Raw genomic sequence first — 27,167 nt, 5'->3', positions numbered from 1 at the left:
TGGAAATTCACACTGACCTACCTTCTCTAAAATAACTCCAAATTATTAAAAGTCAGTATGACATCCTCTAATATAATTAGAAGCAGACATTAATAAAACATCCCCCAGAACCCGACAGACAGGTGTGTGAAGAGGGGAACAAATGAGATGAAGTAGAAAATCAGTGGAAAGACAAGTGTTGTTTGTTCTACCTGCTGCCAGAGAAGACACAGCAGAACCTAATATAGAATTACATGACTTAACACAGATTGATTCAGTGCTGCTAATGTTGTATGACATGAACAAAATAGCCTTCAAAATATACAACTTAATCAAACAGACGCGCCAGAGGAGGAAAATACTAGCAGCAGAGCTCACAGAGCAGAAAAGAGGAGCCTTTCCTGGGAATAACAAGCCAAATATGAATATTTCAGATCTAAGATTTACATTTTAAATAACCTCGGGAAATGTGAGCTGAAATTCAAGTTCTACGCAAAAAGAGCCACAAGTGTATACACACACAGAGACACACACACACACACACACACACACACACACACACACACACACACACACACACACACACACACACACACACACATATACACACACACACATATACACACACACACAGCTCATCCCTACCATAGTAGAAGTCTCCCTGCTGGTACATCATGAGCGTCTGGACCTCAGAGCCATCGTCTTTGCTGAAGGAGAAGGTTCGGGTGTTCTCTGGCCTGAACTGGTTTTTCCAGGAGCCCCTGAAGTAGACAGCATTCACCAGGGTCAGCCGGGTCACGCTGCTGAAGTCCTCGGCCGACAGCAGCTCCCGGATCTTGCCTGGAGGGGCAGAACTGTGTGTTAGGACCTACATTAGTTTTCATTAGCCTGAGGACAGCTGCTGCTGTGATGCAGCTTTTGAAGGTGCACACGAAAATGAGGACAGAGATTCGCACCACTGAGGGTTGGAAATTCAGTCAGATTTAGTTTCTGTACAAGGTGATGTGATCAAACAAACAACGATGCATCTCCTTTGACAATTTTGCCCATCACTTTACAGTATGCTGAGGCTGCAGATAAAAATGTGTTCATATTCTCCCACTCTCACTCACTCTCGGTATGATTTTCCACCCAGCTGTTGATCTGCTCGGCCACGGCTGCTGATTCGCTGAAGTCCACCGTTTCCACTTCAGCCTGGAAGTACTTCCTCATCAGATGGAGGAACTCGGGGTTAAAGGTGACGCCCTCCTGGAGGAAGAGGCTGTTGGCAAATCGGATCACGTAGTGGGCGTCGTCGTCCGTTATAGCCGTGGTCAGGTTCTGGAGCAAGGAGAACTCCACGCCTGGAGAACAGTGTGGGGGCATGTACAGTAAATGTACGGTATGTGCATTATGATATAAAAAAAATTGGTCATTTCCTGACAATGTTTGGTAGCCACAATGTTGCCAAATATTAAAAAAAACAAAACTTTTGTGCTCCATGTTAAAAAAATAAGCTGTTGCTAAAATGACATATGAATACAGTAGAATGTGTGAGTCATATGTTATCCTCCAAGCTTGGCACACTGAGAAGATGTTAAGTTCAAGTGCCCGCTATAACTATCCAAACAAATATTAATGCTATTGTTATCCGTGCTAATATCCAATGTATCGTTGTCCATGTTAATGATGCTGATCTTGTTAGCACGGCAGTCTGGTTGTGATGGTAATGATTATGTCTGACGATTAGCCACACTTTCATTTGTTTGACAAAGAATGTTAACTGTTAACAAGAAGAAACACTGGCTAGAGTGGAGCTTTAAAGGTACTCCAGAGATTTAACATTGAACTTAAAGATGGGGAACTCACGAGAGAAATGTCAAAAACAGAAAAGTTAATAATGAGACAGGCAGCAGAGGTCGAACTAATATGACTTTAGTTCCAAGTGTACTTTAAGACAACCTCAAAAAATGGTGGCTCCTATATCCCCCCCAAATTCAGGATCCAAATCATTATACCTCCCCATCATATCCTGAAACATTGTATTTTAAACTCAACAACTGCGCTTTGCAATTCAAGCTTTTTGCTAAAACCCCCCCCCCCCCAAAAAAAACAAAAAGGTCTCAAGCCAGAGCCAAGATAACCCCCAATGACATCATCAGGGTTTCCAAACTTTGGAAATTCATGTGTAAAATCAGCGGTGTGCCCCTTTAAATGAATTCTCTTTAAAATAAAGTCAGTAGTAAAAACTGCATTTGTATTCCCCTTGCCAAAGACTTGGATCCTCTTCCTCTGCTCACTGTTGATCCTGACACTGGTGAACTCACCTTGCAGCAGGTGGCTGAATCCTACAGCCTGTCGTATCTCCTCCAGTGAAGCCCCCCTGGCTCCCAGCTCCACCATGCCCAGGGCTACGGCCACGCTCAGCGGGGAGAAGATTATGTTGTCCTGATCCCCCGCCGCCTGCAGCCGGTGGTACAGCCTGACTGAGAACTCTGATGTAGTGTCCTCAGGTATGTCAGCCGCCCGGCAAATGCGGCTCAGCGGCAGGATGGAGAGGAGGAGGAACGGGGACAAGACGTCCAGGATCAACATCGCAGCACAGACCACAGAGAGCTGAGCCAAAGAAAAACAAGAGACATTTAATGTGGTGATGGAATGGGAGAAAAAGATGGATGGATCGGGGGGTTAAGGAACAGGAAATGAGTGATTGGAGAGATGGGAGGTGGATGGGCAGCCAGAGAGGTGTGGAAGGAAGGAAAACAGATGATGGAGTGAAGACAAGATGAAAGAGAGAAAATGATTTGGGGAGGGAACAGAGCCAAAAGTAGAGAAGGAAGATTCTGGAAAAGGACGGAGAGGTGAAGGCAGAGAGAAGAGGATTGCTGAGAGGAGAGGGAGGGAGAGAGATAAAGGTAGAGAAGATTATTGCGTCAGGGAGAAAAGGAGATGAAGGACAAGAGGATTTTGGAAGGGAGGGAGACAGAGATGAAAGTAGGGGGAGCAGCAGCGATGTGGGATGACGAAAAGAGAGCATAGGAGAGAGGAAGAAAACAACCATCAGTCTATCATACTGCCAATTTAAAAGGAACAACAAAAAAAAAAAAACAGCCGGTAACAATTCCTACTTGTTAGCAGAGGTGAAGAAAAGGACTCTATTATCATAAAGATGCTGGAAAACTGCTTAAATGGTGCTGCAGAATGAGATTAGATAGAAAAAAAAAGGCACAGACTCAAATGGATTCAGATGAAAGGGCAGTGGGTCATGGAAGAGATATTCACTGTAAGAGTTAAAACCAGTTGTTACAGAAATGACAGACAGAAGGAGATGGAGAGAGAGATAGAGGGAATGAGAGGCAGTGAGACGAGTCTATAAACAACGGGAATGTGTGGTAACTACAGCCGTACCGCCGACTGCAGTCAGTATTGATGTTCAGAGCACATCTGCTAAATGAGCTCATACATATTTTATGGCCGTTCTTATCATCTCCAGTTAAATCAGCTTCTTTTCTTCAAAATCTGCTTCACTCTGTGCGTGAGTGTGTGTTTGAGCCTTTGTATGAGAGCGGACGAGTTTCTGACTGTATGTGCTGAATGACTGATGAGGGAAGAGGCCTTTACTTCCCCCCAATCCTCCTTCCTCCACACTTCTCGCCTTCTTTTTCCTCATCTTCCTGTCGTCCAAATGTTACATCTATCTTCACCGCTCTCCTCCTCCCTCCTGTCTCTCTACTTTCCTACCTTTCCTGTCTCTTTAACCCTCCCTTTATATCTTTTTAAATGACAAGGAGTGTACACACACACTGCGCCATCTCTCTGGTGCCGTTGTTGCCAGGCAACATTGTTTTTCTGCTGCCCAAACAAAAAAAGACTGAGAGTCAATGATATATAGCATAAAGAGAGAGAGAGAGAGAGAGAGAGAGAGAGAGAGAGAGAGAGAGAGAGAGAGAGAGAGAGAGAAGTATTTCGAGAGACAGTGATGAAGTGTGAAATAACACATTTGTTTTGTTGTTTGCCTCTCTGCTGTGCTGTTGTCATCATACAGGACTCTATTAGCAGTCCCATGCAGCGCTGGAATCTGCTGGCTGCTACTGTATGTGTGGGATGACAGGTGACTGTGCTCACAATGTACCTGAGTGTCAACTACAACAACAATGGGCAGCAGCCAGAAAATTAGTGCCCCCATCCTGTTGTGCTCCTCTGCTGTGCTCTGGCATGTGACAAGCAATTCTCCCTCCAAACTGTGTTAATGTCAAATCCATTAAAGGATTAGCCTTGTGATATTATTGTCAGCAAATTCCATTAAAAAGACCAAAACCATCAATGAATTGATCGTAGTGTTGTGTGCCTATGTGGCCATTGTGCCGTGGACTTAAAAACACCATCAGGGAGCCACACTGTTGTTTCTTTTGACACGATCCCACAGTGTTTCCCACACATAGACTTTACTTTGGCAGTGCTGCCCAGGTATATTAACGGCTGTCCAAGTATATTTGGTGACCCATTTCAGCAGTTTTTACTTTTTTTTGTCCGTCTGCTATCAATTAATTAGTGGACAGTCGGGAGTGTTGGTGTTTACATCACTAGTTCAGGAGCTTTGGACCTTGATGGCCTGGGGCTAGCTGATTAGCATGCTATCTTCAGTAGAGAATCTCTGCAACAATATACACAGACGTCATAACATCAAAACAATCTTGCATATTGAAACTTTGAAGCGATTCTGAAAAATAGTTATATATTTTGAGTCAAATATCGACACTTTGCAACCACCTTGTTTGTGGCTAAAAATATTTCCCAGCAATCACTAAGTTCCCAGCTTTATTAGGAAATTATATAACCTTGAAAAATATATGCTATACAATGACAATGAAATGCATCTAGATTATCAGATTTGAAGCATCATTCCTCATTCTCTTGCATAACACGTCACTTCCACTTCATGTCCTCCTAAACTGACAAAAATGATCTCATCTTGTTTGTTCTCCATCTATAAGTTCTCTGACAAACTGCTTTTGACAAGCATGACACTGACCAAACTGTCAGCTGGATTTGCATCCACTTGAGTCTGGAAATGGAATTTTATTTTTAAAGTTTCTTCACGGGAGATGGAGTCACATGGCACATTCACTTTTTTTTGTTTGTGTACCAAAATATAAAGAACATCTTTGGGGAGTTTTGCACTGAACTTTTTTAATGCGATCTGGTGACCTTTGTCATATTTAAAAGGATGAAGATGGTTCATGTTAACTAGGATGAAGGATGGGTCTCGGCCCAGAAAAGACCCTATTAACTTTTGGTGTGGATCCGGTTAGAGACAGAACCAGGAATATTTCCTTCCCTTTTTTAACAGGAGATTTTAGAAATTTTTGACAATTTCGCAGGGAAAAACGCATGGATCTTCAAGAAGGATCAGGCGAATTTAGGTGGCTGATATCTATGAATGAGTACTTTTGATGTGGATCTAGCAGATTTCAATGTTGTTTTTTATAATGAATTAGGCTTAATTGAATTAAAGGGGGCTGCTGTACGTTGGTGGAGGTAGGTTCTAGTTGCTCAATGTGTCCATTCATCACGTCCAAAAAGGAAATTCGAATATGATAAATTGAATTAAATCATTTGATAGAATTACTGTAAAATAATGAATCTGATCATATAATAAGTTAGATTTGACTCATTCATAGTCAGACGAGTGCATCAAGTTGTGGTTAAGACCTGGCAGACAGCCTTGCAGTGTTAACGACTTTAACTAGATAGATTTAAACAACAACAAAAAAACCCCAAACAAATCAAATGATGCTCGTAAGCACATAACTGATGCACCGCTGTTAATATACTGTTTAGTCACGTGTGTTCACCTGCCCTCACGTGTCGTGCTGTGAGTCAGACATTGCAGAGAAAGAGAGAGAGAGAGTCAGAAGGGCTGAGGGAAAGGAGGGGGCGGCTGGCAGAGATGTAAATGGCGGTAATGTTCCTGACCTTCTGAGCTGTGGGAGCTGAACTTTTCGGAGAGAGACAGCCCTGCTCTCTGTAAGGAAAGACCCAGCCATGCAGTTAAGCCAGGGAAAGTGGAGTGGAGCATCGCTGTGTGTGCACCTGTGTGTGTCTGGATAATAACACCATGGGTGGCTGGCTGTTACGTGTAACGGTGACACCATTCTGACCTTTTGAGTTGTGGCACGCTGTCTGCAAGAGGATCCCACACTTTGCCAGTTCGGCCGTTGGTGACAATGAGCCCAACTTTGGCTCCGGTCTGCTTAGGTGGGGTTCCCAGGTGAGCGGGGAAACCCAGCACCCAGCTGTAGAATGCTCTCTCGTGACTAACGGAACCGAATATGTCAGAAAATCGCTCATGGTTTAAGTTGCAAGAGTTTAATCCTGACAACTTGATTAATTCCATGCAATTAAACTCACTGGCCTTTAAAAGCAGCCTCTAATCTCTCTGTGTAATCCTAATTCTCAGACAGAATAGATCGGCAGTTGACATTTCGACAATTAAAACGTGACGTCACCCAAATCCACGGCATGCACGTTAATCCTTACTGCCATTTAAACCCAACACCTTGAGACGGCATGCTTCGGAGGTCAGGGGAATTTATTAAACATGGACATCCTCACGCACACACTTTGAAGTACACATTTCCACATACACTTCTAAGCCAAGGTTACCAAGGCAACTGCGAGTGATGGACATTTTTCGTTTTCCCGAGCTGACAGAGAGAAATTTTACCCTTAAAAGATATCTTCCTCCTTCCATGTAGGAAGATAAACTCTTTCCTTTTTTCACACTACTCAGCATTTCCTGCCTCCCATAACCCTTCTCTCCGCGAGAACTCCTCACACCAGCTCCAGTTCTGTCAGTCATGGCGCTCTCTGACATCGTCTGCTACAAACACGCACACTCCCCAGACGCGCATGCAGTGCACTGACTGCACTCAGTAATTTTGCAAAAACAAGGCAGGCTCCCGCTCTTCATCCTCACTAAAGAGCTGCAGCAAAGAGCAAAGTCCCCCTCCAACAGTATCTCCCTCTTAAATCCACAACTCTTGCTTCAGCTCAAATCACAGCACGCTGGTTCACTTAGGCGCCGAGCACACTTCCAAAGTGCTGAAGCTCAGAGGTGCTTTGGACGAATTCTGTGAAAGGGCTAACATCCCATTTCATCAAGGCCTACCCCTCGGGTAATAAACTGCAGAGTGATGGCTGTGATTATCTGTGGCCCTGCAAAACCTTAAATTTCTGTGATGGACGCTCTGTTAAAAACTGCACCGTAATCTGGCGCGATTTCACCATGAATATGTCTGAGTTAGTTTTGCAGCACACAGATAATGGAGTCCGATTATCATTTATGAGTTTCACGTTTCCCTTGGAGGCGCCATAGCAGCTGCTTTTTATATATCGTCCTTTTTTAGAACTCTGCCCTTAAATAAGTAAAACATAAATAGATAAATAAATGAAATAGTAAAATAAGATAAAATAAAAACTAATACTAAACACTACTAAAATTAAAAAAGTAACCACCGTTAGTGGCTTCTGTGTCACTTACTGAGCCTTTCCAGCTACCTGATTGATCGGATGTGCAACTCTCAACAGGGCGGGTGTCATATTACACAACACACCATTAAAGGGCATGCTAATCATGTAGCAACATAATCATGCAGCATACCCACTTAACTGGTGCTAAAAGCACATCATTACCATTTTTACTAAGACAGAGCACGATTCCAACACCAAGCATCTAAAGCAAAAGCAACGAAATCGGTGCATGCACACGAAGCTGGCACAACCGATCATAATGTTCCAGGCAAACGATATGCCATTAAAAGCTGACACTACAGATTCAAGGCCAAAAACAGTTGTATTAAGCTGGAATGAATACCTGTAGTGTAATGTAAGAGTGAGCGTTACTGGCTGTAACATGAGAAATCTATAATGGCACAGATGGTGCCAAAACAAGCTAAAATAGCACATTTGGAGATTCCGCCTAAATATGTCTCAACTAAAATCTCTCTAAATTTGCTGTCCTGACAGGTGGAATGTTCAGATGTTGTGCTGTGGTTTTCTAGATGTTGTGATTTTGTTAGGCAGAAATTAAGTATTTTATTTATGCCGTGTTCCAACTTCGTTTTACTCTGACCCGGTGAGATCTATACTGATGCTGACACCTCTGCAGAAATCTCACAACTTTATTTCGGTACCAAGATGTTTGATATAGAACTTGTAGTTGCAAAGATATGCTTTTTTCATTTTGGGCAAATAATTAAAAGTGATTTTTTAGTTTAATGTCTTCTAGTCTAGTCTGATGAGGTATATGATCTGCGGCTGTTTTTCTGGGGCCTTTGTGATGACGAATGTGACACAGAAGAAAAAAAAAAACACACACAAAAAAACCCCAGGAGAATGGAAAACGTATCTGCTGTCAATGTTAATTGCCTAATTTTAGCAGGTTTACGCACATTTAAAAAAACTGCATATACATGCTAATTTTGGTGTGAATAAATAAAAGTGGATTGGATACACTTGGATATCTAATACTTAGCGGTTAAGAGATAATATTCTGGTCTCAATCAGAGTAAAATGCAAGAAGAAACTCACACTAAAAATGATTAAAACCTCACATCATTAATCTCAAATCACTCGTGTCTCTGTTAGACACCCGTCTCTCACCTATTGTCCACCCACAGATATGAAGATTCGAAGGCAGAGCAGAAAATGTACACAGGGAGGCTGCAGTAAAGACAGAACAGAAGAAAAGAAGCACTCAAGTCCACTAGGAGGTGTGGACTTCCATTACTGAGCCCAATAAAGTGGATACAATTCATCAATCAAGTTGTTTGTTCTGCTCACGCCCCTGACATGCATGATTGGATAGCCCTATCGTGCATTACAGCGTACAGTACATCTGTGTGATGGTAGTACCTCAAAATCCAGAGGGATGATGGGAAATTTGGTCAGAATTATTTTTCATTAACAGGTGAATGATAACTGTATATCAGGCTGACGTAAAATCCACCACTGTGCTAGTGAAAAAGGTAAGTTGAGTGCCACTTGATTAAACATGATTTTGTAATCACTGTTATAATATTTCACACCATGTATGTTGTATATATGAAACAAACTCCTCTGTGGTTTAACGTCTTTAAAAGCAGTCCGCAACGCAATGATTACTGATGCCATAATCACACAGGTGTGTCAATGACAAATATAAAACTGGAGAGTGTCAGCAAATCAACCTCAGTGAATTACTTTTTAATTAATCTCACAATCAAATTCCCCAAATAAGCCTGAAGGTCAAACCAACAGCAAAATAGGCCGTCTACGTACTTGCAGACCCAAAGCATCACTTAAATGCTTGTGACAGTAATTTCTCGGTGTTTCTGTGAAAAGCGCTCATGTTACATTAACAAGGCTCTCTTACAGTAGACCTTTTTCACAGCAGACATTGTGGCTTGTCATGCCAGTAAAAGCAGTGTTACTACGTGCTGTTCGAGTGTCCCAGTAAAAGTCATGACAGGGTGACAGTGAGCCAGTGTGCATGACAAAAGGACCCTGAAACTGAATCAGCTGAATGAAATTCAGCCGGGATTAATTTCCTTATTTACACTTGTGCTTTTCATACTGTGACATGTCAAAATGTGGGCTGTGAAAAAGGAATGCTAAAGGAATGAAAGGTGAGGCTAAATTAAAGTAATCAGCCGTCAGTGATTACTTTCATACCAGTTTCTGGTTCTGATTATTCACATCAGAAAAGCTTCTTCACAGCGAAGATAGACATTATTTTGGATTAGTCAAGTTTGAGTTGAGATCAGTGATCAGATTCCTGTGGACAGTAAAATCTGAGGAGGAACACTCAGCATCATCTTGTTAAGTAGAAATTGTCTCTCCAATAACTTTAGGATTGTCTCATTTAAAGCATTTCATTTATAAATAGGCCGATTCCATTAATTCAATCTCCTCGTGCATAGGAAATTATATAATCAAGTGTGTAATGTGTTATAGATTATTTTTTCATTAATTCAAAAGGCAACATGAGATATGTGCTGTAATACACAGAGGCCCAGAGCTGAATATCTGCAATTATACAGTACTAATAAGTATACATCTGCATTTTAGGCACATCCACAACAACGTTCATACACGGGATTTGTGGTGCTTGCTGTAGCCTAGCATGAAGCAACAGTCTATTAGCACTTGTTAAACACAAACAACCCATTAAATGAAACAAAGCACCGGTACTGGACACTGTGCTGAGTATCAGCCAATTATTTACCATGCTTAAACTAGAGGTCAGTGACTGCTAAGAAATCAAAAATAAGATTAAGTTGTTTCTTGATTAACTCATACAGTTTCTGCCATAATATGATGCCATATTTTTGATATATGTGATTTAAGACTTAAAGGAAAAGTTCACACAAAAATGAAAAATCATCATCATCATTATCTATTCACCCCCATGCTCGAAGTTTTGTAGTTAATAAAACATTTCTGGAGCTTCACAGCAAAACCGTGTTGCAGAATTCCCTTAAACAACTGAAGCAGATGGGGACTTGATTTAATACCTTAAAAAAAATTACCCAAAGCATCATGAGTCTCCAGAAGCCCAGAGATCCCAAATTGATTTGAACAGACGTTATTTACAACCTCGATGTGCGGTCGAGATCGTGTATCCTCTTCAGAGGGGGGTGCGTGCTAACACTTTTAGCTTAGCAGCTACAGTAAGAATTTCTGCCTTAAAAAGGATGTAAAAAAAAAAAAAACTATCTACAGCCCATCTTCAGCTCAGTGCCTTAGCTCATTCAGCCCCTTGTTAGAAAATGACATAACGTGCTATGGAGCCCGCCTGAAGTCCCAGGATGCTCACTGTACACTCCACAGAGGGCAAACAGAGGTTAACAACCCTTTATTAATCCCTGCTAACAGAGACACCCAGAGGGAGAAACACAGCGAAGACAGAGATAAAGAGGCATAAAGAGGCATAGAGACAGTTCAATAGACGGAGAGGGAGAAGAAAGAAAAGAGACAGAAAAACCAACAAAAATAAGGAAGACATGTGGGTAGAAAATTAGCAAAAGAGACAGAGACACAAGTAAAGACAGATTGACGGAGACAGGAAGTGCACTGAAGATCTGAATAGAGGCAGCTTCCATGCAGATAGCTGCTTTGATTCAGAGCCAATGATATCTAACGACCCCCTGCACAGCATGGCAAGATGGTTGACTGCTCCCCACACTCTGCCAAGACACACTCAACGGCATCTCTTTTCTTTCTCTGTATCGGGAAAAACACACACACACACACACACACACACACAGACACACATGCACTAACAGCGACGGTGCTGTGGGAGCGCAGTTAGGAGGTCTGAGCTGTAATTGGATCGGCCTCTATTTGGGGTCAGTGGTAAAAGTGAAAAGACTGGAGGCTTTTTCAAATGGACTAAAGACCAGGGAGACACCGGAGAACAAGAAAGGTCACTATCAACTCGTCCTGTGGGGGAAACGTATGTGTGTGTTTGTGTTTAACACTGGTAAAGAAGGGGAGACGAGGAGGGCGATGCAGAATAAGAAGTGATAGCCAGGTGAGGCGGCTGAGACGGAGAGAGCAGAGAGCCGGCAGGGTGATAATGAGGGTGTTTGAATCGCTCACCAACTTAACTGGGATTGGCTCGCTTCATGAGGTGGAGGGTAGTGGGCAGGTTGAAAAAACGGAGAGGAGATGGCAATGAATGAGACAATTAGGAGGGTAACTCAAACTGATTTGGTATTTGACACGTTCGCTACAGCCGCAGAGCTTGAGTGAGGAGAAAATATGGGTGTTACCCAGTCACTTCAACCATTTTACCGTCCTCCTCACAGATCACTGCTTCTCTCTCTCATCATCCTCTTATATATTCAGCCCATCCCTCAGCGCCACCAATCAATCGGCAGATCGATTGAAAGGTACACGTGTGTGTGTGTGTGAGAGAGAGAGCTGATGTGAGCTGGATGGACTCTAAAATACCTCTGTGAAATGGTATTGCATTTCCCTTAAATTTGTACAATCTTGTGTAGAGTTTGGTGGAGAAATCTCCACAGTATGTGCAGTCTCAAAATGGATATCTTCAAATGTTAAAACTCAGTATCTTGGCTGAATGAGGCTACGACCAACTATTATTTTCACTGACAACAATAAGTTGTTTGGTCTATAAATAGTCAGGAGATGATGAAAAATGTTGATCATTGTTTTCCGAGAGATAAAGTCCTCAGATGTCTTTTTTTGTCCACAACCCACAGATATTCAGTTAACTGTAAAAGAGGAGTAAAGAAACCAGCAAAAATTCACATATAAGAAGCTTGAATTGGAGACATTTTACCTTTTTTCTTAAAACTACTCAAATCGATTCATTGATTATCAAAATAGCATCCATTCATTTAATAGCTGACAACTAATAAAATGACAAATGTGTGACAAAACAGCATTATAGTGACGCACTGTGCTGCTGCAGAGATGCTCTGGCCTACAAATCTCCAGATGTAAGAAACATGTTTGTTTGTCACGGACCCAACAAACGTGACGTCAACATGATTTTAAGGTGAAAAGGAAAATTGTGATGAAAAAGTGAACGTTCCCACTGATCCCAAATCACAATCACAACATCTGTCAAAAATAATCGCAATTACATGCGTTTTTTTTTTTTTTTTTAACAATATGGTCCTGTCCTAACATATTAAATTTCATCATGGATGTGTTAAATTTTAGATATCAACCATTCACAGTTTGGTACATTCATTCAAACAGACAAATCATATCCATTCTTGTGATTCCTGCTCTCTCTCTCTCTCTTTTTCCTGTAACTCCCTGATATAACTCCTGACCTCTTTCTCTGTGACTCTCTCTCTCTCGCTCTCTCTCTCCCTCTCTCTCTCCCTCTCTCATCCTCCTATCTGGCCAGGTATAAACTAATCCCCTGTGTCTTTGCTGCAGCAGACTGTAAAGTACAGGGGACAAACCTGCTGCCTGAGTCTGAGTGTGTGTGTGTGTGTGTGTGTGTGTGTGTGTGTGTGTGTGTGTGTGTGTGCCTCAGTGTGTGAGTTAATTTAGAAAGTAGAGGGAAAATGGAGAACTGCAGAAATTTAGTTTGCCCACACTTCTTTATGTTTTTTAATTAAGTACTGGTAGCGTAAATGTATTATAAAAACTAAACTGTCACACCGTTATTTCAATGTGTATGAATTCCACTTGCGGGAGACAAGAAAAAAAAAGAAGCAGGTTTTCATGCTGATCACTGCCAGCCTTTTGTTCTACTGCATTTTCAATAAATTCAAATTCAGTTACCACGGGCATAAATGTATTTCAGGACAAAGAGAGATTAAATTAGATTTTTCTCTCACATCATCCTGCAGCACATAACAGGTCTAACTCTAGCCTGAGAGGACGCATCTGTGGTCAACTCAACAGCAGCACTCATTGCTAAAATTTCCTCTTATTTCTCACAGCTGACGGAAAAAACGTCAACACTCCTGCACACAATCACGCGTACATACAGACAGGGTTATGGCAGGCTGTCACAGGCGTGCATGCATGCACACGCCTGTGTGCAGCAGAGGGTTCAAACCCAGTCAGTTGCTTCTCCCGTCCCTGCTCGTTTTGTTTCGCTAGGCTGATTTGAAAGACATTTAATTATTGAAATGCAATTAATGCAGCGCTCGGTGGGGAATAGGCAGAACACACACACACACATACACACATACACAGACACCATAGGAGGGAGTAAAAAAAAGGGAGGAAACAGCAGGCTATATATCAACAGAGATTAACCAGGGATTCAGATGCATATGGGATTAATACGTTGAGATTATGACTGAAAGGTTTTTGTGAATATGGAGCTGCAAGGATTTAGGAGGTCATTGTCTTAGTTGCAGAGATAAAGAGATCATAGGTGGATTGAGAGAATGAGGAACACTGAATTGTATATTATTGACCATGCCCCCCCCCACACACACATGGCATCTGTATAATTCCTTGGATTTAACCTGGAGAAATGTCATTTTTTCATACAAATAGGTGTGATTTGTTTCTCCCTTTGTGTCTTCTCCCTCAGGCTTGGTTAGTGCATGAATTTTCACCTTAAACCACCATGAACACACACACAGACCTGCATGAAGGAAAAACAAGTGGTGTGTATTATGTGTGTGTGTGTGTGTGTGTGTGTGTGTGTGTGTGTGTGTGTGTGTGTGTGTGTGTGTGTGTGTGTGTGTGTGTGTGTGCGTGTGTGTATGGGGTGGGGATGGGGTAGGACCAGGCTACTACAATCTGCCTCGTTAATTCACACACATGCACTCACTGCGCCTTTGCCTGTATTTCAAGGACAAGAACCGCACTGCAATGTCTGAGCTCAGTGAGGAAAAAAACAAAAACAACAACAACAACAACAACAAAAACATGCACTGCCATCGTAGACCACCGGTAAGAATTTAATAGCACTGGGTGGTGGACAAACGGGTAATCAATAGGTTTGGAGAAATATGTTTGGCTCCAATGTGCGTCTCCACCCGCCCCCTTATCAAGCCTGCACATGTTGATTACAGCACCACAATCCCTTTATACTATTCTGTAAAATGCCATATTACAACAACACATTTCTACATCTTCATAGAAAATAATAATATGGGAAAACTCAGAAATAGGCTATTCTTTTTTTTCTTCTTTTTTCTCCCCCCATCTCTCAAAAGCTGAGCGGTTAATGTTTGATATCCAGTCACGTTACTCAGATACATCAGTACAGGTTCCGTGACTGGACCAGCTGAAGGTTATTTCATAAAACGGCTCTTACCGATAAACGGTGTTAGGTGTGTTGGATGGATGGATGGATGGATGTGTGCGGTCTCTCTCTGCTGCTCTCCTCCAGCGCCGCAGCTCGCTGCTTGTCCATTTGCCGCAGACTCCGCCCCCCTCCACATCGATTGGTCCAATGAACGTCGCGCAGAGAGTATCGACGTGAAACGAAACGAGTCTCTGCTGCATGTTTCCGCCTTTGCTTTAAACAGAAATTCAACTTACTTTGCTTTCGACATGTAAATGTCCTCGACCCTCCTTCGCGGCTGCTTTGTGGCTTTTATTTACGAGTGACTGGGCGTGTGTCACATTCGTACCATATTTTAATTCAACCGATTTTACATCTCGTGCCTAATGGCTTAACCGACCTGGATTTAGCCCGCTATAAGGGTAAGCTGAGCTTCTTCTTCTTCTTTTTTTTTTGTTTTAGCAAATGCGCTATTCTTTAACGTATATTAAACGTCTGACAAATTTTCAGAATTTATAAAAAACCCGTGACAACTTAATTTACGCTAAATATTATTCATACAGCTGTTGATGTGTAACGCAAACGGACAACACTTTGGATGGCGGAGACTCATCTTGACCCACAGTGCAGCAGATAATTACGTGCTGAGCTAATAACTAGCTTAATTAACTGTTAAATGTAGCTTCTGCGTACCACTGAGGACAGAATTTTAATATTATGTGCTTTCTAAAAGTGTAAAAAGCGCTTAAATGCTCGTCAACCCTCATAAGGGTTAAAAAAAAAAAAAAATACACCACCTGTACCTTTGTGGGATTTGTAGTCAGCTGAGGTGTCCATTACAATAACAATAGAGGAAGGAGACTTACTGAAAGAACTACAACAAGCCTCTCTGGTGATACCAACGGGCAGCTCTCAACGCCGCCCTCCCCGGCTCTCGGCTACAGCTTTGTCAGGCAGAAAACTTCCTGAATGAAACCACAACAAAAGCGGGTGAGTAGCCTGTCACAGCAGATAGCCGAAACACTTGTCAATAATTGCATTTTACCTTTCTTTTTAAATTCCCGCTGTTTTGTCACCATATACTTAGCTAGCGATACAGCGCTAGTTAGCTAAGGACGGAGTTGATCACCTGCTGCAAGCTGCTAATCTCACGTTAGCGCGTTAACTCTACCTGTAGTTCGCTTTTTAACATTATCCACCTCCTCGTCGTTGCCTCGTCGCTTCTCTTCTGTTCACTGACAGCAGTCTTATCCAGGTAAGTGTCCCGTCGTGCGGTAAATTAACTGTCAGCCCCCTGCACCTGTGATGTGTGTGTGTGTTTTTAAAGTGACAAACTTGTTGGGGTTCAGGTGTTATGGCGCTTTAGAGCGTCACGTCACATCACCTGCTAAATGGTGGTCGCAGGCTAATGAAGATGGAAAACGAACCACTTTTTCTGTCCCTGCTGTCAGATGGGAAGCCGAACTCAGTGACCTCACTCACACACAGGGACTGTGTGCCTGTAAAAGTTCAGGAGGAAGCAAAATGATTTAATCCAAAAATGCCACCACAGCAAAATGCAGGTGCTCGACCTGTAAATGTCACAATGAGATATGGCCATAATCTCTCCAGGGTAATTTAGTTTGTGGTGATAGCTGCAAGGGTCATACAAGAGAGCTTTAAGTACAGTGGTGGCTTTAAGCTCAGTTAGACAGTAGCCAGACATGCAAACAATGAGGTTGTGGGCATGATAACATCTGCTTCTGTGGCCAGTCAGTGGTTTTAAAAGGATTTGAGCCTGCAAGACAAATTGTGATGGTTCCCACAAATGACTCAAAAGGTTGACTTAAAAACCTGGCAGACATTTTTACATGTCATAACAGGTAAAGCACAGGTGTAACTAATAAGTTCAGTTCAGTTAATTGTGTCATTAAGCTATGAGCTACTAGTGAGCCAGCATGCACAAACCAGAACTCCTAGATACCTAGATATAATTCACCCATTCTGATTATTTGTTACTCCTGTGTGTAATAAACAGAAATGTCCAGTTGGGGAAAGGCTCATTATGTATACACAGATGCTTAGTTAGTAAATATGGGCCTCTTTAGACAGATACTACATCTCCTTTGCTGTGACCTCACTCACAGCTTGCTCCAACTGTGGAAGAAAACTTCAGATTAATTCTGGTTGGACACAACCTTAATGAAATGAAGAAAGTTAGATTTAAAAAAAAGTAAACTTTTGTATTTATTTTAGTTTATTTTGTTATTGTCAAATTTGCATATATCCATGTGCATGTTAGATGTAAACTTAAATGTGTAACCCTGCCTAAATTTAAAGGACCACACCTGACTCAACCAATCACCATGATATAAGAAATGTTGTGTTTATGTTACCGTAGAATGAGCCATTCACATAGAGCAGGTCCTCTTCCATGGAGTCTGCCGTGGTGCCCCTCCATTAGCTGAGAAGTGACAAAGCAAACACTGGCTCTAGAGAGGGCTTTCATGTTTTTACGTTACCTGCAGACGACTGGAGCTCCTCTCACACGCTTGGAAAGGGAAGGGTGAGGGGAGGTTGCAATCTGAAAACTCACCGCTAGATGCCACTTAAACCACTGGTCCGTTAATATAAATGTGAAGACCTTCATCTGTAGATCATTTCAATTTTGTTGCGAGGAAACACCTTGGATACATGATTATTTATTGTCAGCTGTCTATGATTATAAGAAGCAAAGTATCCCAAAGTAATGAAGTACTGACAAACAACCTCCACAATCGACTATCTTAAAGTACATTTCTTCAAATCCAGCTAGAACAAAGTACAATTTTGGCTCGTCATTATCACTAACATTATACAAAAAGGACATATCATAATTATATATTGTATCTTTGTTTCTTGTATTCCTGTTTTTGTGTCTTTGCTGACCTCTAATGGTTTAAATTTACACCTAGCTGCAGTTATGTATCGGTGTACACCCAGGACCCTGTGACAGCATCGTTTGGTGTGTTAGGCTATGGTTACACATATGCGAATGCAGGTGAATGACTATTGCTTGCCAGCGCAGAATGTAGGCAGATGTGGTCAGCAGTGAAACTGGTTTTAAACTTTCAACAAGAGAGGGCAGCAACACGCTGCTGTAAGCATCGTCGTTTTAGCTAACTTCCTGTCTGTTTTGCAGTTAGCAATCCCCTCCCTCCTCTCTACAGTACGTCACCACAAGAAGGTGCAGTGTAAATAGCCAGACATTGCAGCAGACAGGAGGATCCTGCTCTCTGCACATTCACAAGCAGACAGGACCACCTCTCTATGGAGTTCTCTGTCCTGATTGGATAAAGTGGACAGGGATACCAGAACATTTCCTTTTTCTTTTACTGCATGAGCAGAGGGAGGAGACACATGGGTAACTGACCAAACGCTCCTTAACAGTGATTACTGTTGGAATATAGAGCTATTTAACACTTATTTAATGGAAATATAACCCTTACAGCAGCTTTAAGTTATTCTTTAAAGCCTACGTGACGACATGTAACCATGTCTGTTGTTGTCTCCCTCTAGGAAATGTTTTAAAGTGCCTGTATGAAGACACTGTGACTGATCAATCTCTCATAATCCTAGTCGGCTATGGATTTACTGAAACACTTCAACACTGGCCCAGTCAATAACCTTAATGTTTGTGCAATAGTGGGTATCAAAGGGCAAAGTTAAACATCTAATAAACTTAACAGCCCGTTGCTGCAGTTGTAAAGGTGTAAAAGTCACAGTCAGGTCATCAGGCAGAGATTAGGCCTGTCACAAATCATAGCTACCTTTTGTTGGACAATATGTTGTTCCAGTAATAATTGTTATTAACAATATTATTTTCATTTTAAGACCATTTATGTCAGTGATGTAATGATAATATAACAGCAGAATAATGCAACTACACCCTTTCACAGAGCAATGAATTTTTTGTTCTAAATAAATCAGACATTGGAATGTGAAAAGAATATTGAAATAATCTTACTAAATAAAACATGAATAGAATAAACACGACCAAAACAATTTTACAAAATGTACAAACACAATACAGAAGTCAGCAAAAGTGATCAAGGTCATATACATATATAAGATATGTGCGATAAGTCGATAATGTATTTATTTTGACTGGCCGAGCAGAGACTCACAGGAATCTTGCAACGCACACGCATGAAGACAGACTTGGTATGTTAGTGAGTGTCCCTGCCCTATGATTAATAATCTGTTGTATGATGAGAATGAAGCACAGCGTCAGATTAGATCATGTTGAAACGTCACACAACGTCAAACAATGGCTGAGGAAGAACTGGTCCTGGAGGTGTCAGATACAGGATTGTGTGTGTGTTTGTGCGTGAATGAAAGAGACAGACCACCTGCCAATAAATGAAGATATCATGAGCATTTTCTCTTATTTTATCCACCAGGATTCACTCCTTCCTTATGACAAGATTAAGCGAGAAAAATCACTGACTACTTGTGAGTGCCAAGGTTCTATATTTATCACAGTGTTATTTTTATTGCAGCAATAACATTGGAGAGGGTGTTCCTTATTCAGGTATGACTCATGCCAGTTCTGTCACCATTGCACCCGGTGGAACAGTAAAGTGCACACCCTTTGGCAGTGTGGCTGTTATGTGATGATCATGACTGTGACTGAAAAGCTTTCTGGGAAGTGGTACACATGGGATTTTATGACGCGCAGTGGAAAGGAATTAAGCTGGTGCATTGTTGGAATCATTATGAAATATATTTTGAGAATTCATCTTTGACTCACCACATTTTCTGTTCTGTCCCCTTCTTTTAATAAAAGAACACTTAAACACTCCAGGTCAAGTGGTTGAATTGATTCGTGATTATAAGCATGGTGCATTTTACTTTTAAGTCCCCAACTCTGTCATTTTCATCCACCACCATTTGTCTCTCCCTGCTTGTTCACCTGTCCTACCCTCTTCTTCTTCTTCAGGTCCTTGTCTGTTCCCATTCTGTCAGTCTCCTTGAGCGATTGAATGCAGTGAAACTGGCATCAGTGACCAGGCACACACACAAAGGCCCATTGATTGGTCAAAGATGACCATGGAGGACATGAAGAATGAAGCTGACACTGCCTCAATCGTCTCTATGGCTCTCTACAATGTGATGTATCCTGTCTTTAATCAGGTAGGAGTGCAGGGTGTCAGTTAACGCTCAAAATCAAAGAAAAGGATTAAAGAACCTGCAGGTTCGTTGAGAGATAAAGACACGTGGATTAGACTTGTGGTTGTATGTGTGTTGAATGAAAGTGCTGGTGGAGGTTAACTGTGAGTTGGGTTTTGTGCAAAGTTCAAAAGTTTATGGTGAAGCAGAATAGTAATAAGGAAGTGTAGACTTCGAATGTTCTCTGTTAATGTTGAGGAGTGCTAACAAGGATAAGTGCTATGGCTCTGTGGCTCTGGCTCTTTTTTGTTTTGTTTTTGTGATCGCTGTATTTTTAAGGTCTACACTCTGCATATTTACCAGTGGGTTAGGTTTAGCATTAGTTTTTCTACCTAACCCTTATTCCATTGCTGGCGGCGTGTGTCTAGAGATGGAAATGTTGGCCTGTCGGTCCACCACTTGAGTCATCCTGACTGAAATAACTCAACATCTATGTCATGGGTTGTCATTACTTTTTGCACACACATTCATGGTCTTTGAGGAAAAACCTTAATGACATCCACTAATTTTTCTTCCTCTTTGGCTGCATTTTTCACGTAAACCCCATCGAATCCAAGACAGGCATCCTGTCAAAATTTGATACAGATATTCATGGAAGAGCCCGACCGATATATCGGCTGGCCCATATTATCGGCCGATATTAGGCATTTTCCAAACTATCGGTATCGGCATTTATAATGGCCGATAAATGAATATTTAAAAAATAAAATAAAAACGGATGAAACACCCTTCAACCATGTTATGAGTGTTGCCGTTGCATAGTTTGTCCACCAGAGGACACTCTACAACGCCCCTGTTGACAACACTCGTGTTTAGAACGCCACAAACCCTACAACCAGCTGATCCAGCCAGAGTCGGGCAGAGCAAACCAGTTATCCACGACTGAGATCATCGTTGAAGTGTGTTCATTGTAAGTTGGCAATTGTCACGAGAAATACATTGCTTGATTAACAATTAAAAGAACATCCCCATCAGTTCTCTTAACTCAAATAAGCATGACAAAATTTGTGACTACCATGTCCAGTTTTGCTGCTGTTAGGTGTAAGCCGAGAGTGAAACTGACTTAGCTAGTAATTTTGATGTTCCTCTGTTCTGTTGTGACAATAAAACAAACAAGTTTATTTTTAAACTGCATTATCATATTATTTCAGTGAGGACTCATAAATAACTACAATTAACTAATGTTACGGAAATCTGTTTATGTTTTGTTACGCATTTCTGGATTTTTTTTTTTTATATATATATATATATATCGGCCGATATATCGGAATATCGGATTTTTAAATCACCAAATATTTGTATCGGTATCGGCCTCAAAAATCCTTTATCGGTCGGGCTCTAATTTATGGTTACCAGAGGTTGATCCCCTGACCTATTTACAATCTAATCAGATAAAACTTTAAATTTGTCTAATACGTGGTTTAAACAAAAGAAAAGTAAATGACAGCGCTCTCATCAGACTGTTTATTGTTGCCACACGGACGTTTCGGGCAGGGCGCCCTTCCTCAGCATGTATTCTTGCAAAATCACAGTGAAACTACACAGGTGTGCTAATTATAGGTTATCTAAAACTGCACAACAGATATACTCCAATAGGGGGCGCTGTATCCTTTTAAAGGAGAGCAAAGGACCAGGCATGGTCTCATTCAAACAAAACAAAATCTCCCAACAGAATAGCATATAACTATCACAGAAACCACATAGCACTTATGCTCACAGATGATTTTTAGCTCCCGTTTTATTTTGCCAACATTAACATATTACATGGACATTTTTAACAGATACTGTATATTTAGTGTTACATGTAATTCTCCCCTTGACCTTAATGTCGATACCTGTCCTTGGATGGTTAAAATGATTCCCCTTGATCATAGCATAACAGTGTACACAGTTATGACAAGTGAAATTACCAATAGGGATCTGAGACAAAAAAAAGATGAGTAGGCCTCTTAGACAAATCTGACTCGACTAAATAGTCCTTGAAGTTGGAAGACCCTTCACCAGTCTCCTTTTGATACACTTCAGTCTGAAGACAATTGCCGTCTTTTTTCTAATATTTGGTTTACAACTAAGTATCTCCAAAGCCACTGACATACCCATCAGCCTCAGCTGTACTTGGTGGTTAGTGCTAATTAATGAATTTTAGCATGCTAACATGCTGAACTAGGATGGTCAACATTATACCTGCTAAACCTAATTGTCACGAACCGCTCTGTGTGAGTACAGCTTCACAGAGCTGCTAACATTGCTCTAGAAAGTAAGCAAGTAGCTCTTGTTTTCTCTTCTCTGGCAAATCATTTTGAAAAAAAATTGAAATATACTTGGTATAACTGAAAACTGAAAACTGAAAATGTTACATCAAAAGTGATGAGACAAAGGAAAATCACTCGAAGATACTCTATGTGGCAGCACATACTAAACAAAACAATCGTTTATCAAACAAATTACACAGCGCTTTGTGTTGAAAACAATTCAAAACCTACATCTGTTCTCTACGCATATCGTGTAATGTGTACACACAGATACTTAAAAGGCAGGACTATTTATATCACAGATGACAGAAGTGTTGTGTTCTAAAGCTTTGCAAACACCATAAATTTGGCAACTTTGAAAACAATTTTATTATTAAAAGATGTAATGCCATGAAAAGTTGCAACTGCACTTTTCACAAATTACAGCTTAAGACCTTGTGTCAGATCATGCCGGTGTGCAATACACGGTGTGCAAACTGACAGACAGAAGTTGTAGTTTGAAGGAGTGATGAGCTCTGTAATACCACAATATCAGCCGAGAGGAATGGAATAGACTACAATACCATAACACGGTGTACTCCTCTGATACTGCAGGACGCCTGGCTTGTATGTGCTGTCTGCAGAATTACATTTCAGGACAGAGGAGAGGCCATGATAGGAGCTAAGCTGTGTGTGTTGTTGTCTTTTTGCTTCTGGCTTATATATGTGTGTGTTTGTGCATTGTAACTTGCAGCTGGAGAAAGTCAACTTATCAGCAGCGCAGACCTTGAGAGCAGCTTTCATAAAGGTAAGACACGTTTCCTTTTGTTAGTTTGTTTACACTTCATGGGATGAACTGCCATCCGTCTTTTAATAACTGTGCCCACACCTTCAATCCTCTTCTGACTGACTGTGTGATACGTTTTGGTGCCACAGAAGAGCATGGCTGACTGTGATTATTATCAGTGCAGCTGTATGTTTGTGTATTTCAAGGCAGAGAAGGAGAACCCAGGTCTAACCCAGGACATTGTCATAAAAATACTGGAGAAGAAGCACTTAAAAGTCAACTATAATGAGAGTCTACTTCGCATGGCTGCAGACGATGTGGAAGGTAGGATGCCTGGAATATGATGTGTCACATTGGACAACCATATAACAGTACCAGCATGGGATTTACTATAGGTCAATAACGAACAAGGTCATTAAACTTACCGACATTTGTTCCACCAAAATCTACATACCATTTTGTATTATTATATTGTTTCCGGGAGGTGATTTTTTTTAGATTTGACATCCTCCAGAAGCAGGCCATGTACATGTGCCGCTCAAGGACACTTTAGCAAGCTGGATAATTACCAGCTGAGCTTCACTTGGGTTTCAATATTACATTAGTCCAACTATCCACTGGGGGGAGCTGTTTCTCCACAAATCAACTGCTTTCCCTGCTCTCAAATGTTCCTTTCTGTCTGTAATTGAATTCCTTGTGCCGTGTACAGTGATTGATGGTAGTAATGAATTCACACATGCATACACACACACTTTAAATTAATTTTAGATGTACCTCCTGCATGGCACAGTCAAAATTCTACCTTAATCCTGCCTTCTCTTAACACAGTAAACAATATCATTGTGAAGCGTATGCACACACATTATACTTGATCCTGTATTCATTTTATACATATGAACTGCAGACTTGTGTTTTTCACACGTGCTGTCATGATTAACTGCCTCATTTCAGTGTCCTCTGTTGCTATTTGCATGTGTGTGGACATGCTGTCACCGAGGACTTTGAAAATGTTTATTTTCCTCTTCCTCCTGGTGTTTTCAGAGTTCCTGATCGACAGGCGAGAGCCAGAGTTCCAGGAGCTGAACGAGAGGGCCCGAGCTCTGAAACGCATCCTCAGCACCATACCAGATGAGATCAATGACAGAGTAGGCTTCCTACAGACCATCAAGTAAGACAGCTCAGTGGGTGACTGTGATATTGTGTGTGTGTCCAGTATACACCAGGTTAATTCTATCCAAAGTTTGAGTCTGACTGAAATACAGCCTGTATTATTCAATAGATTGCCAGAAAATGTCTGAAAGAGTTTTGTCAACAATTCCAAAAAGTAAAGCTTTGATACAATGTGTGTCTTTATGATGAAGACCCTCATTGCATAAAAACAAAAACAGATTTTTGGACGAGGTGCAATATAAGTCAAAGGAAAGATAGGAGTGGCTGCAAATAGATGCAGATCTGCTTTATTCAGTGTTATGAGACAAACACAAGTCAGCACAATCTGAAAATCTTTCAGTAGTTCCTAAGTAAGTTGAAACAAACTCAAATGCCCTCATTAACTGTATGGAGCAAATTGACGGACTGCACAAACCAGAGTCCATCGGTTCAATTCATGGAAATAACACTGAGTGAGTGTCAGGCGCTTTCTGTCCACACTAAATCCTTTAATGCCTTCTGTTACATTATGTAAACAAACCACGTACTTATTCACTGTACGCTCGAGATCAGACTTGCGATGTTTCCACTCAAGTAAAAGATGGATGAGTTTGCTCAGAGAGCCAATCTTCCAACATTTGTACTTTTTAAACAGAAAACACATGTTTCATACTGTGATATTCAGATGTTTCTCTGCTGGAAATGACATACAATACAGCCAACAACAAGTAGAGATGGTGTGTTTTCTTACCAGGAACTTTATGCCCCCTGGCAATCTCCCTCCAGCAGGCTGGAAACTTACTTTGCAATAAAAGGACACTGTGTTGTATTTCAACTTCATGAGTGAACCCGTCCTTGGCCATGTCGCACTTTCAATGTAAGCGACAGGAAGGAAAACAGAAACTGGGCGGTGGGCTCAAAACAGCCATTTGGGAGACTCCATTAGGAAACAATGACATCATGCTGTTTATGTCGATGAGGCTCTCTTGTGTCACATGCTGTTAGGACACGGTGTTTCAAGCTTTCAGCCACAGCTCACAGTCTTCATCCAGCAATGGAACTGTCTAAGGCTTTCTGACTTTAGTTAAAAAATGAAATAATGAAAATATCACAAACATACATAGATGCTGCTCTTAGTGTTAGTCATAAAGAAACCGCAAGGTCCCTGCATGCAGTTTCATATCCCTGTCAACCGCGCACACACACACACACACACACACACACACACACACACACACACACACACACACACACACACACACACACACAAAGAGAAAAAGTGAAAGACGTTTCATTTTCTTGGCCCACTTTGCCATTATTTTGATCGAATCCAATACTCTTAGTGAGTCACTGCTTAAGTTACTTACCCAGCGGAGGGCTTAGAAATAAAATCAATTCAAAAGGAATGCTAAAAAATTTAAGTTATGCAACAGCAGATTTCAAGTGCACACGAGGGGAGAAAAAGTTGAAGGTGAAAGCATGTTTGCAAGAACGAGGGAAGAAAGGGAGACAACGAGCTGGATCAAAGGACTGTAGTTTCAGGGTAAAGCTGCCTGATAAAAACAGACAGATTCTGAGATATTGTTGTTTTTTTTATTTATTTTTTTTGACTTGCACTTATTTGTGTGTATCATCCACAGAGACATTGCCAGTGCCATCAAGGAGCTGCTAGACACAGTTAATACAGTCTTCAGGAAATACCAGTATCAGAACAGACGGGTACGTAGATACATGAAGAAGAATAAATGCACACACACAAAAAGCAGTTGCTGTGATATAACTGGAGCTGAAAGGCTGTCTGTATTTATTGGTTAGGCACTGGAAAAGCAGAAGAAAGAGTTTGTGAAATACTCCAAGAGCTTCAGTGACACCCTCAAAACCTACTTCAAAGATGGAAAGTATGACACTGTTTCTAGTTTATTCTGTGTTTGGAGTCTGTTTTTCTTCCTTTTCTGTCTTCTCACTCACTTGTTCAGCATTTTTCTTCTTCACATGCACACACCACAACATCTGATGGTTGTACACGCACATGTCAGCACCCATACGCACACACACACACACACACACACACACACACACACACACACACACACACACACACACACACACACACACACTGTCACCACCATGTAAATGGTTGTCGTTTGATCACAGGCCCGCTTCGATCAAATCCACCATTGCTGAATAATTCCCTTGACCCATTTCCTGTGGATTCATGCTGGCTTGTATTCTCTGAAGCCTGACATTCTCCATTCCAGCCAGATCAAAGTGTTTCCTGGATCAATCCTAATATTGTTGCCATGGTTTCTTTGCTCTATGATTGACACATGTGTCCTTGTGTCTCTGTCACGGTTGTTTCCAGAGTGATAAACGTGTTTGTCAGCGCCAACCAGCTCACCCACCAAACCAACATGATCCTGCAGGCCTTCAAGACTATGGTGTAGCAGCCTGAGAAGACACACGCACACACACACACATACACAGATGTTTTTATTAGCGAGTAGGTGCTATGAGGCTTTGTAATTTGTAAGTTTATTATTTTTGGCTGTATAATTTATGATTCTGTGGCTTTGAGGGGAGATCAGGTAGTTTGAGGTTCAAAGCAAATCAAGTTGACAGTAATTGCCAGGGATTTTTAACTCTCTTTTATGTTGTTCTTTTATCAGATTCTTAAGTCGATATTTCTTCATTCCTTTATATATATTTCCCTCTGTGTTCAGGACTGTGTGGCTCAGAAAAAATTGGGGGAAAAATGTGATTATTTCCCTTGTACTTAAAAGTTTGGCGATTGCACAAGTCTGAAAAAGTACAAAGAAGTCATTCAGTTTTCAGATACATTCACACATTTATTGACTTTCTTTTTTTGTAAAACGTAATCTTGATCTGTATGGTGGTATCACATACTTGTCACTAATATCCTGTCACTATCAGCATGCATCATATTCAACTTCAATCAGATATCAAGGTCTGGAGAAACACTCAGGATGACTATATTCACTGTCTGTATACTGTTGTATGTTCTGCTTCACCCAGTGCATCATAAATCATCACCATCCTGGTGAGCAATAACTCA

The 27,167-nt window shown here is 41.2% G+C and overlaps 2 protein-coding genes across 9 annotated transcripts in view; one reads left to right on the top strand and one right to left on the bottom strand.

Moving 5' to 3' along the window:
* Positions 1-15,688, bottom strand: part of serpini1 (serpin peptidase inhibitor, clade I (neuroserpin), member 1) — a 24,229-nt gene extending 8,541 nt beyond the window's left edge. For 2 of the 4 annotated variants that reach the window (XM_073491474.1, XM_073491449.1), the window contains exons 1-4: positions 15,604-15,688; positions 2,286-2,574; positions 1,092-1,322; positions 625-819 (exon numbers count right to left, since the gene is read on the bottom strand). In XM_073491474.1, coding sequence (XP_073347575.1) covers positions 625-819; positions 1,092-1,322; positions 2,286-2,553 — 694 coding nt within the window. In that variant the 5' untranslated portion in view covers positions 2,554-2,574; positions 15,604-15,688. Of the gene's footprint in view, positions 1-624; positions 820-1,091; positions 1,323-2,285; positions 2,575-14,767; positions 14,940-15,540 lie in introns of those variants that run through there. The other 2 variants (XM_073491457.1, XM_073491465.1) reach the window with 2 other exon arrangements.
* pdcd10a (programmed cell death 10a) lies at positions 15,642-27,167 on the top strand. Of its 5 annotated transcripts, none has more exons than XM_073491501.1 (9): positions 15,642-15,727; positions 19,258-19,289; positions 19,698-19,891; positions 22,913-22,966; positions 23,152-23,269; positions 23,987-24,113; positions 25,735-25,813; positions 25,910-25,992; positions 26,457-27,167. In XM_073491501.1, exons 3-9 carry the CDS (start codon positions 19,802-19,804, stop codon positions 26,536-26,538), a joined length of 633 nt encoding a protein of 210 aa, XP_073347602.1. In that variant the 5' UTR covers positions 15,642-15,727; positions 19,258-19,289; positions 19,698-19,801; the 3' UTR covers positions 26,539-27,167. The 5 variants fall into 5 exon arrangements, with proteins under 5 accessions (XP_073347602.1, XP_073347608.1, XP_073347585.1 ...); XM_073491493.1 differs by lacking the exon at positions 15,642-15,727 and adding an exon at positions 15,757-15,992; XM_073491507.1 differs by lacking the exon at positions 19,258-19,289 and having other exon boundaries at positions 15,656-15,727.

Source organism: Pagrus major, chromosome 2 (genome assembly GCF_040436345.1).
Source record: "Pagrus major chromosome 2, Pma_NU_1.0".
NCBI lineage: Eukaryota > Metazoa > Chordata > Actinopteri > Spariformes > Sparidae > Pagrus > Pagrus major.
This window is presented reverse-complemented; position numbering and strand designations above follow the sequence as displayed.

Bases quoted from the DNA above. Each gene is read 5' to 3' on its own strand.
- pdcd10a (XM_073491501.1), top strand. From the start codon at position 19,802: ATGACCATGGAGGACATGAAGAATGAAGCTGACACTGCCTCAATCGTC. The intron at 22,967-23,151 runs GTAAGACACGTT...GTGTATTTCAAG, and splicing joins TGAGAGCAGCTTTCATAAAG to GCAGAGAAGGAGAACCCAGG. The intron at 25,993-26,456 runs GTATGACACTGT...GGTTGTTTCCAG, and splicing joins ACCTACTTCAAAGATGGAAA to AGTGATAAACGTGTTTGTCA.